Consider the following 13,251-nt stretch of genomic DNA (forward strand, 5'->3'; position numbering starts at 1 on the left):
TTCTGTATGAAAGCAGGATTCAAATTCAATCGGGTAGATATCAATCTGTTAATGTTAGGGTAAGGATAGTTTTAGGGAGCTGCTGAAAACATCAGTGAGCACACTGGAGAAGAATGTGTGGAGAAAAGAAACTTAAGGAATGAAGTCCATGAGTAAAAGTTCTAGTAATGCAGGAAAAAGCTCAGGTGTTTGCCTTGAAAAAGTATTCCACATATTGCTCAGGCAATTTGAGTCATCTGTTTTGAACCATGCAAGGGGATGATTCTACTCTAGTGGGTCCTGCCCTGTATCTGGTGAATTGGCTGGTCTTGCTCTGACTTGTGCTAAGCCCCCAAGAGCTACTTCACGTTCACTTGGGTTCTGTTCAGAGACTGAGCTTTTTAGGCTTATTTGTATTAAACATAGGAATTATTCCAGACAATCTGTGCTCAAGGGGAATTCCAGAAATTCCGCAATAATTCCACAGACTCCAGCTACTAACAAATTCCAAACTTACCAAAAATGTAGAAAGGCTATTAATCTGCTATTTATTCATGTATGAATCTCAGTGAACAGCAAATTCCTCTGGCTGCAAACTAACTTTCAATAAAAACATATTACGAGGTCAGGATTATCTATGTTCCTTAACAGTACTTTTCAATGTACTGTTATGTACAGTTTACATGCACATCTTTACTGTTATGCATTTTTAAGTGTACCTTCAGGCTCACTGAAGCTTACACTGTCTTCTAAACAGAACTGCCGTCACACTTGAGAATATCTATTACTATGTTCTTGTGAGGCATTTTTCATCAAACAATACCATCAATGCTTTGTTCATTAAACACTTTCGTGCCACTTTCTTTTCTTACTTTACTCCCATCAGGCTTGCCATGCATATAAAATTCTAAATTATTGAATGCTAATTTCCTAACAGTTTCTTGCAGTCCATGAGTGTAAATTAGCTTGTCAAATTAAGAGCAAGCAGCTTGGAAAGTATTTGAAGAAGCTGGGTGTGGAGCAATTTTTTTGCTCAATAAGGTATAGATCTATTTATTGTATCTTTCCTATCAGTAATGTATCAGGGGTGACAAATTTACACATTCATTCTTAATACATTTGTTGCACTTGATTAAAAGAATCAATGTATGTTTCAACACAACCTTTAAAACAGAAGAAAAATATGTTGCATTTTAATCAGAGCAACTCTGAAAAATGGCCGTAATTTCTGATTCTCGGGTTTGCAATATGATTGCTTCATAATCAGCAAAGAAATAATACACGGGTTAGAAAAAGAGTACTGACATCACTTTTTATTTATCACAGGGTAAATTTGACCCAATTCAACAATCTAACTGTTAAGACCCAGGTGTTAGGTGTAGCTGTGTTTCCATATAAAACCACTCCAGCATAAAGAACTGCAGTAGTGGAATACAGACAGGCAAAATCAGGGCACATTTCTTTTGCTTTTTTTGAAGCAGTGGTATAATCAGCAAATTCATGAAGTAAGACACACTGATAGAATGCAACATATTTAACAGAATACACTATATTTTAAACCTCTAGCCCTTCTTAAGCATTTAAAATGAGATTTTCCTTGTCATTTGTATATGAAACTGTTACATTGATTGGATTATATATGCTCCCTCTGGTGGTTTACTTAATCCATACAAATGCCTCCTATTTTTTTTTAGTTTGTAATTCAATGGTAAAGATACTGTGGCCAATTTTATAATAACAGCACACTACTGTCAGTTAGTGTTTGGATAAAAAATGCTTCAGTATAAATCAGCAAGTCTTTCTGCCATCTTTTAGTTTGAAATAGCCCTAAAGCAATGGAACAAAGAAAATTAAAACCTCAAATGGTTAAAATGAGAAAGTATTTAAAAGTGAGCATTTTGAAAAAACCTAGTGGTCTTATGACAGAGTGACAACATCAGTGGACAAGGCAAGGTGTATGGATGTCACCTCTCTGGAATTCTGTAAGGCCTCTGACACAGTCCCCCACAACATCCTTCTCTCTAAATTGGAGAGATATAGGTTTGATGGGTGGATGGTTTAGTGGGTGAGGACCTGGTCAGATATTTGCATCTAGAAAGCAGTGGTCAAAGGATCAATGTCCCAGTGGTTTCAGGTGGTGTCCCTCGGGGGTTTGTACTGGGACCAGTGCTGTTTAATATCTTCATCAATGATATAGACAGTGGGATTGAGTGCACCCCCAGCAAGTCTGCAGATGACACCAAGCTGAGTGATGTGGTTTGCCTTTCCCTGCTTCTCTAGTGGAATCTACAACCTTCATTGTGGTGTCAGTTATCAAATAAAAGCTAAGGAAAATGTAGATACCAAACAGTAAGGCATGTGTGGAGAAGGATCCTGTGTTTCTTATTAGGATTTAATTATTTTCTTTTATAAATCAGGAGGTTTATGTGGTTAGAATGATAATGATTTTTGTGCTTTTTTTTGTAATTCTGTATGAAAGGTGCTTTGCTTAGCTGATAAATATTTAGATTACATAAAACTGTTATTTATACTACAATATTTTAGTCAACACAGTTTTTACAAAAATAGGTCTTGTCAGCTGGGAAATACAGAACAACAAACAAAAAACCTAACCCTTTTCCTCTTCCTAATATTAAAAATTTCCAGATGCAAACTCACATTTGAAAACTAACTAAACATGTTTCCAATTTCCTTCTAAAGGAAGAATAAACAAACAAGACATTTCAAACTTGCCCAGAAGTTCAGAAGACAAGTAATAGGCATTCATTTTTTATCTCAATTACCATAAGGGCTCTACAGAAAACTGTCACTTCATATTTCAACTGTAACATGTTTTCTTAAGAACTGCAGGTGGGTAAAGATTCTTCCTTCCCTGCTTTCCAGCTAATCAGCAAGGAATGCAAAACAACTTGTTTCTTTATTATCTGCTTAGATGGGAATAGTGATCATAATAATAAAAGCTTAGAAGTGTCAAGACTTAAATCACATTATTGCTACTATTCCCAGACACGTTTCTGATTTTTCACTTTGCTCAGAACACATTCCATAAAACCCAGCCATAACCTTTCCATTTATATAGCTAGTGCTATTGTTGGCACACAGAATTAAACACTGAAGTGAAATGTATCACAAATGGGATTCTTTCATATTTTTTTAGCTCAGGATTGCTTTAAGAGTATAAGAAGCTTTGGGAGCTGTGCATACACACATGGGCAAGATGACTCTTCCTAGAGTGCCTGGAGTGTCTTGGCTCATCACTACACACAGAAAGTCCTGGAATTTGTACAGTCTGTTTCAGGGCACCTCTCAAACAGGGGTTTACACTCAATACCATAAACTGATATGATTTCAAACCAGATTATTCAATGCATATTCTGGAAAACAGAGACTTTTTCTCTGAAAAAGAGACTTCTAAGGACAAGAGTGCATTTAAGCACTTAACATGAGCAAGATCTCTTTGTGAACTGGGACTCCCAAAGCCAAATCTCACTTCCCTTGCAGACCCAGGAAAGTCCCCAGAAGGGCTGCCTGGACAACAGTGTCAGGAGTTAACCTTGACTCTCCAGGCAGCCAGTGCCTGAGGGTAGTGCAACTGATCTGAGCTGGAGCCATGCAGGGAAGTTTCAGTGCTCAGGCTTACAGATCTGCACATCGAATGGGCCATTCTTCAGTGGTGACTTGTTTTCAGAGGACCCTGTTCACTTACCTCCTATGCCTCTGGGGGTTCTCTGATGCTGAGAGACTTTTGTGTAAAGGGCAGTGTCAACCCTAATGAGTAAAGGAACTTCATGGGACTTCACTGCCGAGTTCTGCTTAGACTCAGCTGAAGATCTTTCCTCAGACAAAATGTTTGAGCCTTAGAGGCCTTTTTGGTCTTAGATTCTTAAGTCCAGATTTTGGTGAAAAGATGCTCTCCTATTCTGCATAATTTCCCTTGAAAACCTAAGTAAGTCTGCCAAAAAAACCTCCTTGTGGATCTAGCTATTAGAGTTTTGGGTGCTCTTGGCATAAGGCAGACAGTTTTGAGGATTAAAAATTTGAGTATAGGCACCAGGGGTGACACCTGAACAAAAGTGCCATCTAAACTTTTGGCAGCTCTTGCCCTTAGTACTCCAGTACTCCAGCTCCCTATCTTCAGTGTTACAGTGATGGTACCACACCAAAACTGGCTGATGTTGCAAGGAGCAGGAGATTTTTATCCTGCATTAATGAAGTAAAGCATGAGACATTCAAAATCTGAGTCTCCAGCCCGCACAGATTGCAAGAATGGGCTCTTTGCTTATTTCTGAACACACTGAAATATCAGCTTCATTTCACTGCCCAAACGTGAGACTTTCCTGAAGTTCATTAAAATAAAACCATCACTATCTAGAAAATATTTATTGGACAATTAACTTCAAATATTTCCAAGGGAACTCACTATTTCAGTATATGTGAGCAAATTTTACAAACTGAAACCACAAAATAACATCAAGGTTTGCCTTAAAGCTTCCGAAAAATTTCCTAGAAAATGACATCTCTAAAATGCAAGCTATACCAAATGCCTAGAGTATACAAACATTTTCAGAAGCATTAATAGATGATATAAACAAATCTAACATTAATGAATTCTCCCAATTTTTACATGTCAGGAATTCAGAGATAATGAAGACTAAATGATCCAAGTTTCAGCCCCAGGTGACTCTGATGGGGCAGATGCTAAAGCACTTCTGGCATTTTACAGACATAGATCTGGTGTTGCAGAAATACCATCTTAGCTTCCATATTTGTAGTTAATCTCTTTTGAACAGTTTTACTTATAAAACAATTAAGAAATATACATAGTTTTAAAAAAAATTAGCTCCTAGTGGGATCCTTCATCTGCTGAAGTCAAAAGAAAATGATGTGCCTTTGCTTTAGTTGTGATAAAATTGTATAACACATATCATGTTGGATTTCAGAGTGGATAGTTTGATGACCCCTTATGAAAAGTCTAATGGTGATTTAAGCTTGTAGAGAGTGCAGGAATGGAGGATTTTGCCCTGAATCACATACAAAGTGAATCTGCCTCTCCAACTGTTGCAGAGTTTGCACAGCAGCTGGGCTGAAGTTACAGGTAGGAAACAACTCACTGTTGCAGGATAAAGCTGTTTTCATTCCAACAGATTGCCCACATGGGGGAGTACAGTTATTCTGCAATCAGTGTGCTGGTCAATTTTCCTTGTGCAGTTACAGGTTTTAAATAATTTTTTTTCTGAACAACTGTGTACTTTGCTGTGTGAATGATTAAATATGTGGATTACATTTTATGCAAGGAAAAAAATACAACCAAGATGGTACTCCTGATAGTAATGTTGTTCCTTGTAATAATGTTGCTGGAAAAATGGCATAATGAGTCCCTGAGAAAAAAGATTTGTAGAATTAGCATAGAGTTTTGTTTCTTGATGGGTATGTGTTTGCTTGTAACCCACACAGAAGGCCGGATGCTCCAGATGCTCTGGAAGATCTCACTTCTGCACTACTGCAGCACCACAGAAGGAATATCACTGGGTGTTCCAGCCATATCTGACCCTTATTACTGCCTCAGTCCCCACACTACCAAACAGGCATTCTCCCTCTGCAGAAATCTGAGTGCTAGATCAGTTTGTAGATAATTGGTACTCTGAAAACCAGCCACTGACAGTTCAAAGCCTTCTTCAAGCTTTTGCACCAAAGGCTAATTGGCTTCCCCACCCTAGGCTTTGCCTACAACCAAGAGAGATAGTTTTGGTTCTCACTTCCTGGACCAGCGTGTCCAGTGAGCTTTGTAACCGAGAAGAGTTACTCCTACTTCAAAAAGCCCTACGAGCACCCACTTGAAAGTGTACAGTAAGTATTAATTTTCTTTGTACTCCAGGCACTTCTGAAATGTCTAAATTAATACTTCATTTAATGCTGTGCCCTCGTTTTTTCAAGCTCATTTTATTCTACTGCAGCAGAGCAATGTATATCATAACAGGAGATAAAAGTCTCCGTTGATTTCCAAGGATGGTGATCGAAGAGCAGTGACACACAGAAAAAGCTGGAGCACTATGGTGAAGGAATTCACAACTTTCCATCCTTTATGATTTTTAACCAAGATATTAGATTTTCTTGTTGAGCAAATGCTTCTTAATCAGACGCAAAAAGAACATTTTAACACAGCAAATTTATTTTTGAAGGGAACAAAACCACAGTGTGGTATCGAAGCAAATGATTCTTAGTATTCTCCTGTGATCCAGACATCTCCACTGAGAATGGAATAAGATTTTTTTTATCTCCCTAAAATGAACAGACACACTGAAAAACAGCAAGGTAAAAAAAGAGAAGCACTAGACTAGAAGGCGAGAGTATCCAGAACTAGAAGGGAGCAGAAAATTTTCAAAGCTGAGAAAGGAACAAGTCCTCATCACAATACTCCTGTAAGTGTAACTAAATAAATGTTCAGTCTTCACATTTTGGAGAGCAGGTTGCCTCTTTTCATAAAATATGTAACCACTTAGTATTTTAGATCTGTTTGTCTCTAGAGCTGAAATAGTTGAAATAAACTGCTCATTTCAGAAGTTGGAGGAAAGTGGCCAAGAAAGGTAATGAGGCCTGAGGCAGACATCATCATCAAAGGCATGTTTCTGGAGGAAATAACAAGTTAAAAAATAAGGTGTAAAATCTTTTATAAGATTAAGAAGTACTGGGGACTGGACCACAGCCTCAAGTCTCAGATGAACAAAGCACTCTGATCTCACAGCTGGCTCTGCTTTGCGTGGGAGGTTAGTCTAGATGACCTTTAGAGGATCCTTCTATTCTGAACTATTTTCTGACTCTACAGACCATTCTCCATTTGCTAAAAACTGACTGAATATTGTTCATCTTAATAGATGCAAATAGGATGGTATGACTGTTTTAAAACTACTGAAATTCCCGTATAGAATTCCCATATAAACCATATGCGGTTAGTTTGCTATTCTGGATCCATCCTTTTTTTTAGGAATCCTCTCGAGTTCCTGCTTTTGCTGGTAGTCAAACAATGTCCAAAGACAAACTGCATGAAGTGACAGTCTCACTACTGTCAGTAATGGGCTAATTAATAGCAATAAAACTGTTCAGTCTATCTGCTGCACCTCATGAAAGACACAACCATGCTGCAGCATGAAGCCAGCTGGTTTTGGGAAACAGTGCATGACTACCTCACAGTAGTTTCATCTTTTGATCACAGTATGATCTTCAGAGGCAAAACAAAAAGTAAGATTTGCTTAATTAAAAATTCATTTGAATAGATGTGTTCAGACTGTATATTTTTTCAGCAGTAAATTACACCTTGCCAGTTGTGAGGGGGCAGCCACAAATTCACAGAAATAAGTGGAAGGAAACACAGTGTGACCACATGCCTGGTATTGCTCCTGCTAAAGGTGAAGGATAAAACTGTCTTAGTTCTCCACAGTGAATTTATGCCTCAGTGAGTGAAACAAATTTTCCAGTAATTCCAGAACTCAGGAAACTCAGTTCTTTAGAAAATACAGAAAACCACAAAAGATCTCAAGGTTTGCCTGTTCTTCACGGGAGTCAGAACTTTACAATATAATTGAGTTTATCCAAACAGAAATAAGAACACTGTCCACAAAACAACAGGCCTTGCTCAAACCAAAGCCAGCAACAAAAACTCAGTGCTACAACATTTGTTGATGGAAGGAAAATCAAGCAATGCTGAAAGCAAGGAATCAGCTAAAGCAATCATGAACTGCTCATACTTGCCTGGAACAGTTTTCTAAAAGTATTCTTTCTCTTGAAGATATTTGATTTGATGTCTTCTGTTACATGATTTCACTTAGCTCTAATTCCACTAAAATGCTTTTTGCAAGATAAATGGGGAAGAGAGTTAGTTTTCAAGTGACTTACTACAGGAGTTGAAGCTTAAGAAGACATTATAAAGGTGACCCCAATTTCATAATTCTGTGCCATGTTCATCAGCTATTTATCAGTTTTTCAACATGGTGTCAAATTATTGCACTATTTTAGAATGTTAATAGCCTTTTGTCATATCATTTTGCATCCATTATATACATAACATTTCTGAACCTAATCACTAGGGTTGAAAAACACAACAACAATAAATAACCATTATGATACTGCATTTTGTTTCAGAGAACTGGTGTTAAATTCTTGTTATTAAGGTCAGTGAAGGTCAGCAGGTGAAGAACTTTTTGGGAAGCTACAGCTGCAGAGTTTCCATTTTGCCAGCTGTGCTCCAGCTGCTTCACAGTCTAAAGCGCTCCTGCCATGGACTTGACTGTCCTCATTAATGTGGCAGTGAGAGGTTGAGGAGATCCAAAGTCCCCTCTAAGTATAATGACAGGTTAAAACCAAAAATACTCTGACTCTTTGGGTGTGCTGTTCTCCCTACTGTTGAAAAGTAAGTCTTCATAGTTACATAACACCCTGCGTCTCCATGTGGTTAAAATATTTTTGATGAAGCCAGGGATATAGAGAGAAAATATGAATTTTGTTATGATTTCTTCTTGTTGTTCTACTTCATAGGGATTTTAAAGTATGACTAAAGAAATAGGAATAAGGGCTTAACTCCCCAAACAACTTTTTTGACTATTCTTGCCTGATTGCTGAAGTGAAATGGGACAATATTGCTAGCGATTGCTACTGAGGTTTGTGTTCATGTGAATGCATATATATAAAAGAATCAAATATAAGAACTCTTTATGCTGAATAACCTGTAGGTGATGCTTTTGGATATCCTTTGAGCACAGCTGCATAGCTAAGGCAAAAAAAAAAACCAACAAAAAAAACCCCTTTTCTTTACCTTTGGAGTTTACTGCACCAGCTGCAATTGAAACCAATCTGGGCAGTGACACAGGGACCACAGCTGGTAAACTGGAGACAAGCTAAGATGTAGATAAACAAACACAAATTATTATATTAGTATCACAAATAATTCACATAAAAATCACAAAAGAAGAATATATCTTCTGATATATATATTTAGGGACTCAACAGGTTCACCCATGTCCAAAATAAGACCCTGAACCCAGCCTATTACAATGCATTGCACAACTGCATGCACAGAAGTACATTTTAGCTGTAGGATTCCATTTGTATTCCATTTATAAATTTATTACCACTTCCACATCTGTTCATTCACCTTCATTGTTATTTTTTTAATCTTTTTTTTTGCTCAATATTAAGAATTTCCTTAAATCTCTTTTTTCCCTGGTTCCAACATTCCTTGGTGTTACTAACATCCAGACATAAGCAGATAAGAGTAGCAGAAAAGTGTGCAAGAACTATAATTGGATTAAAAAGTAAGAAAAACAGATGTTTTTTATTGTTTTCACAGTAGTACAGTTGGCATTTTAAATTCAGAGATTTCTAACCAATGTAGTTTTACCTTGGACAAAAGAGAGAGATGAACTGCAAAATATGTTTGGGGATATTAATTTGTGATGTGATGCACAGTGCACAGAAGAATTTATGTTTGCCTTGCAACCATGAAAATTGTTCCTTTTTTTTTTTCTTGAGGAAACAAATTTAAAGGCAATATAATCGTTCTTCTGAAAAAATGATTTGGCACAAATTTCTTTCAGAATCTACTGGGAGCAACATACCTATAAACTAACTTGAGATAAATGAGGATGTACTGTATAAATGCATAATCCATATGGGAATCTGAGAGAGGATAAATGAATCTATTCATGAATCCAAATCCACAGATAAAACAAAATATTTAAAATTGTGTTTGTGTTGCTAGGAGGGAGAGGGAGGTACTTCCTAGATCTGGGTCCTGCTTGTTATGCTTTACTTACTTGGAAGAGGTATCATTTCAACAGCTGAGAGATTGGTAATCTTTGACATCTGTAGCTCCACCCTGTGGTATTCATAAATTGTTCTTCTTCGGACATCTACCAGGAAAGAAAAAAAAAACATATTCTACTATTTTGCACTCTTTAGATGGTGAAAAATAGTGGGCGTAATGACTGCACACTGTTCCTTAGGGGCACACAGGGCACCAATTTTCTCCAAGAATATATTTTTAACTTTAGACACCATGAAAGAACATGCAAAGATAGAGAATTTTTCACTTGAGAAACCCTCAAAGCTGACAGAATAAGTACCTATTCCTGGCAAAGAATTATGAAAATGCTGAGTGTGCTCTCAAGCATCTTAGTGATTGATTTAGGCAAAAATTCTAGAGAATATACCGTCAGACATTTTAGGGTGTATTTCAGATGCTTGCTAAGACATTTCTCAGCTTACAGACTTGAGAGAAATGTTTTATATGCTCACTTTGTCAGTTCTTGCCAAGATGTGCAAACAAAACTGATTTCATTGCTTAATCAAATTTGTTAGCTACAAGCTGGCTCACATCTAAATGTACCAGAATATTTTTCACATTATAACATTGTTTTAAAGAAGACAAGACAAGCCTTCCTAAACAGCCAGTGTTATGCATAATCTTTACACAAGCTGACTGCACCTGAGTTTCTCAAAGAAGAAATTCAATATAGTCAATGCACTGCTCTTATGAGCTTTGAACTCACAGGCGACTGTAAGACCCAAGCACAAGATAAGCATGAAAAAAATCACATGCTATTTCCCAGATCAATATCCTATAACGTATTTTGAATATTCTAGATTTTATGTGCACAGTTGCAATGCAGACTGGTGATCTTCTATATTTGCAAATTAAAAATACAGCCTATACCTCCAGTCTGACACAGAAAATTACAATTTTCTGATGTGCTGGTTTCATATCTATGTTCTTTTTGAAGGCCTGCTAAACTAATTGTAATCACTGACCCCATGGAATCATTCCAGAGAGGAATAAAGGCTTACATACAAAGGATTAACAGGGTACTCTGGACAATGGCTGGGCTGAGTCTACATGCAACAGAAGAAAAATGACTTGTAGACAGCCATAAGCTCAGTCTTAGGTGGTCTTCTGTGTTGTCAGTCCTGCATGGACTAGCTCTCATGCACAGGTAGGCAGTGTCCGGCTTCCAGACAATAATATTTCATGTTTACCTCAAATCAGCACCTGTGCCAAGCACTTCCTATTGCAATTTTTTTGAAGCTTTGCTATGACTTCACCTCTCCTGATAGTAGATTTCTCTTTCAGTATGAAATTATCCTATAATTGAACTAGTTTTATGTTTGACCTACAAAGTCATTCTGACTAGCTAAAAGACAGATATAAGCATGTGCCAGAGTTTACCCCAATAAATGCCTTAGCCATGTCCTTCAAACTCACCAGATAGAAAGAGTTTTCAAGACAAAGCTCATCATGCTGGGGTAGGAAAATCTCTTGCCAGCTGCAAGAGGTTTATGCTCACAGGATGGTCAGTCCCATAAAAGCACCTGCCAGATCAGAGGGATCAGAAAACTGTCTTTGAAATGAACTCCTGCCAATGCTGAAGGATGTAATTTGTTTCCACAAATATCTTTATCCTTCTGTCCAAAAAAATAAGCAAGTGGATACATAAGTTCAAATGGTGGATGCTGACACTTTAATTGAACTCCATCTCATCCCACATGAGCCCCCACAAGTTCCAGATGTGGGAATCCATGGATAGTCTGCAAGTTCGTAGGTTTTGACAAAGTTTGTCTCATTCATCAAGATGCCAATTAAAGGCCAGTGGCTATTCTCATCATCAATTTTGGGCATTTGAGTACAAATGCAAGTTATTTTTATGAAGAATATTAGATACTTTTTGGACTAGAGCCACATGTAACTTTCGGTTCCAAACCTGAATCATGGTTACCAACTGCACAGATTATAAATACGGAAGAAACAGTCTAAGCCACATCTTCTTCATTCATATCAGTCTCTGTTTGACTAGCTGTCCCAGGAGCAGAAGCTCTTTTAACTCTGGAATAGTGAAACCAGGGTCCTTTGCCAGCAACTTTGACTGTGGTGAGGGAGGTCAGCAGAACGTGGAATGGTCCTCTCATTAGTGGTGGTACAGACTGGTATACTATAATCCTGTTAATGCTGAACCTTTCCTAATGGACTCCTCACAGGACTTACAATAAATAAGGAATAAACCAGAAATCTAGCTTTCAAAAAATTCGGTAAGAATCAGTGACTCAGGGCACAGGTACTTCTACCTCACCCAGTGCATGAAATTTTTGAAAAACACTACTTTTAAGAGAATTAAGTGTGTTATCAAAAATAATAATTCTAATCATGCCTATTTCAGCATGACTCTTGCTCCCATTAAATCCCACTGCCTGACAGACTCAAGTCTGATCTTTTTCTTCAGAAAGACGACTGTGTCAACCACAGGTGGTGAGTTTGCATATGAGGCATCCATCTACTGTAAGAAACCTAAGCACAGAGAGGTATTTGCATAGTCACCTTCTAATGGTTTTGTATATATTTGCAGGCAGGTTGTTGGAAACATAAGCATTTGAATTTATTGGCCTGGTCAGGCTGTAAAAACATGCAGGTCTAGATTCTTTTGAAAGTTTGACTTATACACACCATGCTTAGATCCTCAAAATGCACTTTTCCTATTTAGAACTCTGAACCTGTATCCCCTTAACAAAACTGGGTAAAAAAGCTAAACTCAACAGTATAAACAGAAAAATGAATACTCTCCTCTGATGCTTTCCACTCAACCTCCTCACACACTCCTGCTGCAACCCAGGACACACATTGCCTGTCACTCAGGTGGAACCTTTGTCTTATGCTGTCTATTTAGCTCTTTCACAAAAAAAACCCCACTAGTGCAGAATCACAAAGAGCTTATGAGCCCATGTAGCTCAGTATACACCTTAACATGACAAGAACTAGTGAAACTATTTGATGCAGTAATAGATAAATATTTAAGCATCATATACAGGTATTTTGCTGAAAAGAGGTGTTACATAAGGTGTGGCAGGGAAGGGAGGAAAGGAAAAGGACTTTTTGCATGCATTTATACTTTTGAAGTACCAGTCCCAGTTCTGAGTGTCAGAAAATATGTATTTTTCTCCCAGTCAAGAAAACATTTTACATTTCTATGTCTGAGTTTCTCAAACACACCTTTTTAACTGAATAACTCCTATTTTTCAATAACAGATTCTATTTTTTTTATATTTGGTTTAATTTTTATAGCATGGTTTAAACTGTTCTTTGTTTTGTTTCTGTTACAGGTACATGTGCTATCTTTGAACACAAGGCCAAAGGTACAGTCCCAGCAGAAAAATCTGAAGAAAACAGCAGCTACTTGAGGTAAGAACATTCCTCAGTGACCTAGAGAGATAACGTGGTGGGTCAGAAGGCCAGCT

At 37.5% G+C, this 13,251-nt stretch overlaps 1 protein-coding gene across 1 annotated transcript in view; it reads right to left on the reverse strand.

The window, feature by feature from the left end:
• Positions 1–13,251, reverse strand: part of PLXDC2 (plexin domain containing 2) — a 257,231-nt gene that overhangs the window by 41,773 nt on the left and 202,207 nt on the right. Inside the window, exons 8-9 of the mRNA XM_027695655.1 lie at positions 9,786–9,881; positions 8,786–8,867 (exon numbers count right to left, since the gene is read on the reverse strand). Coding sequence (XP_027551456.1) covers positions 8,786–8,867; positions 9,786–9,881 — 178 coding nt within the window. The remainder of the gene's footprint in view (positions 1–8,785; positions 8,868–9,785; positions 9,882–13,251) is intronic.

The sequence above is a fragment of the Neopelma chrysocephalum genome, unplaced genomic scaffold, assembly GCF_003984885.1.
Source record: "Neopelma chrysocephalum unplaced genomic scaffold, ASM398488v2 Primary Assembly neopelma1_102, whole genome shotgun sequence".
Classification (NCBI taxonomy): domain Eukaryota; kingdom Metazoa; phylum Chordata; class Aves; order Passeriformes; family Pipridae; genus Neopelma; species Neopelma chrysocephalum.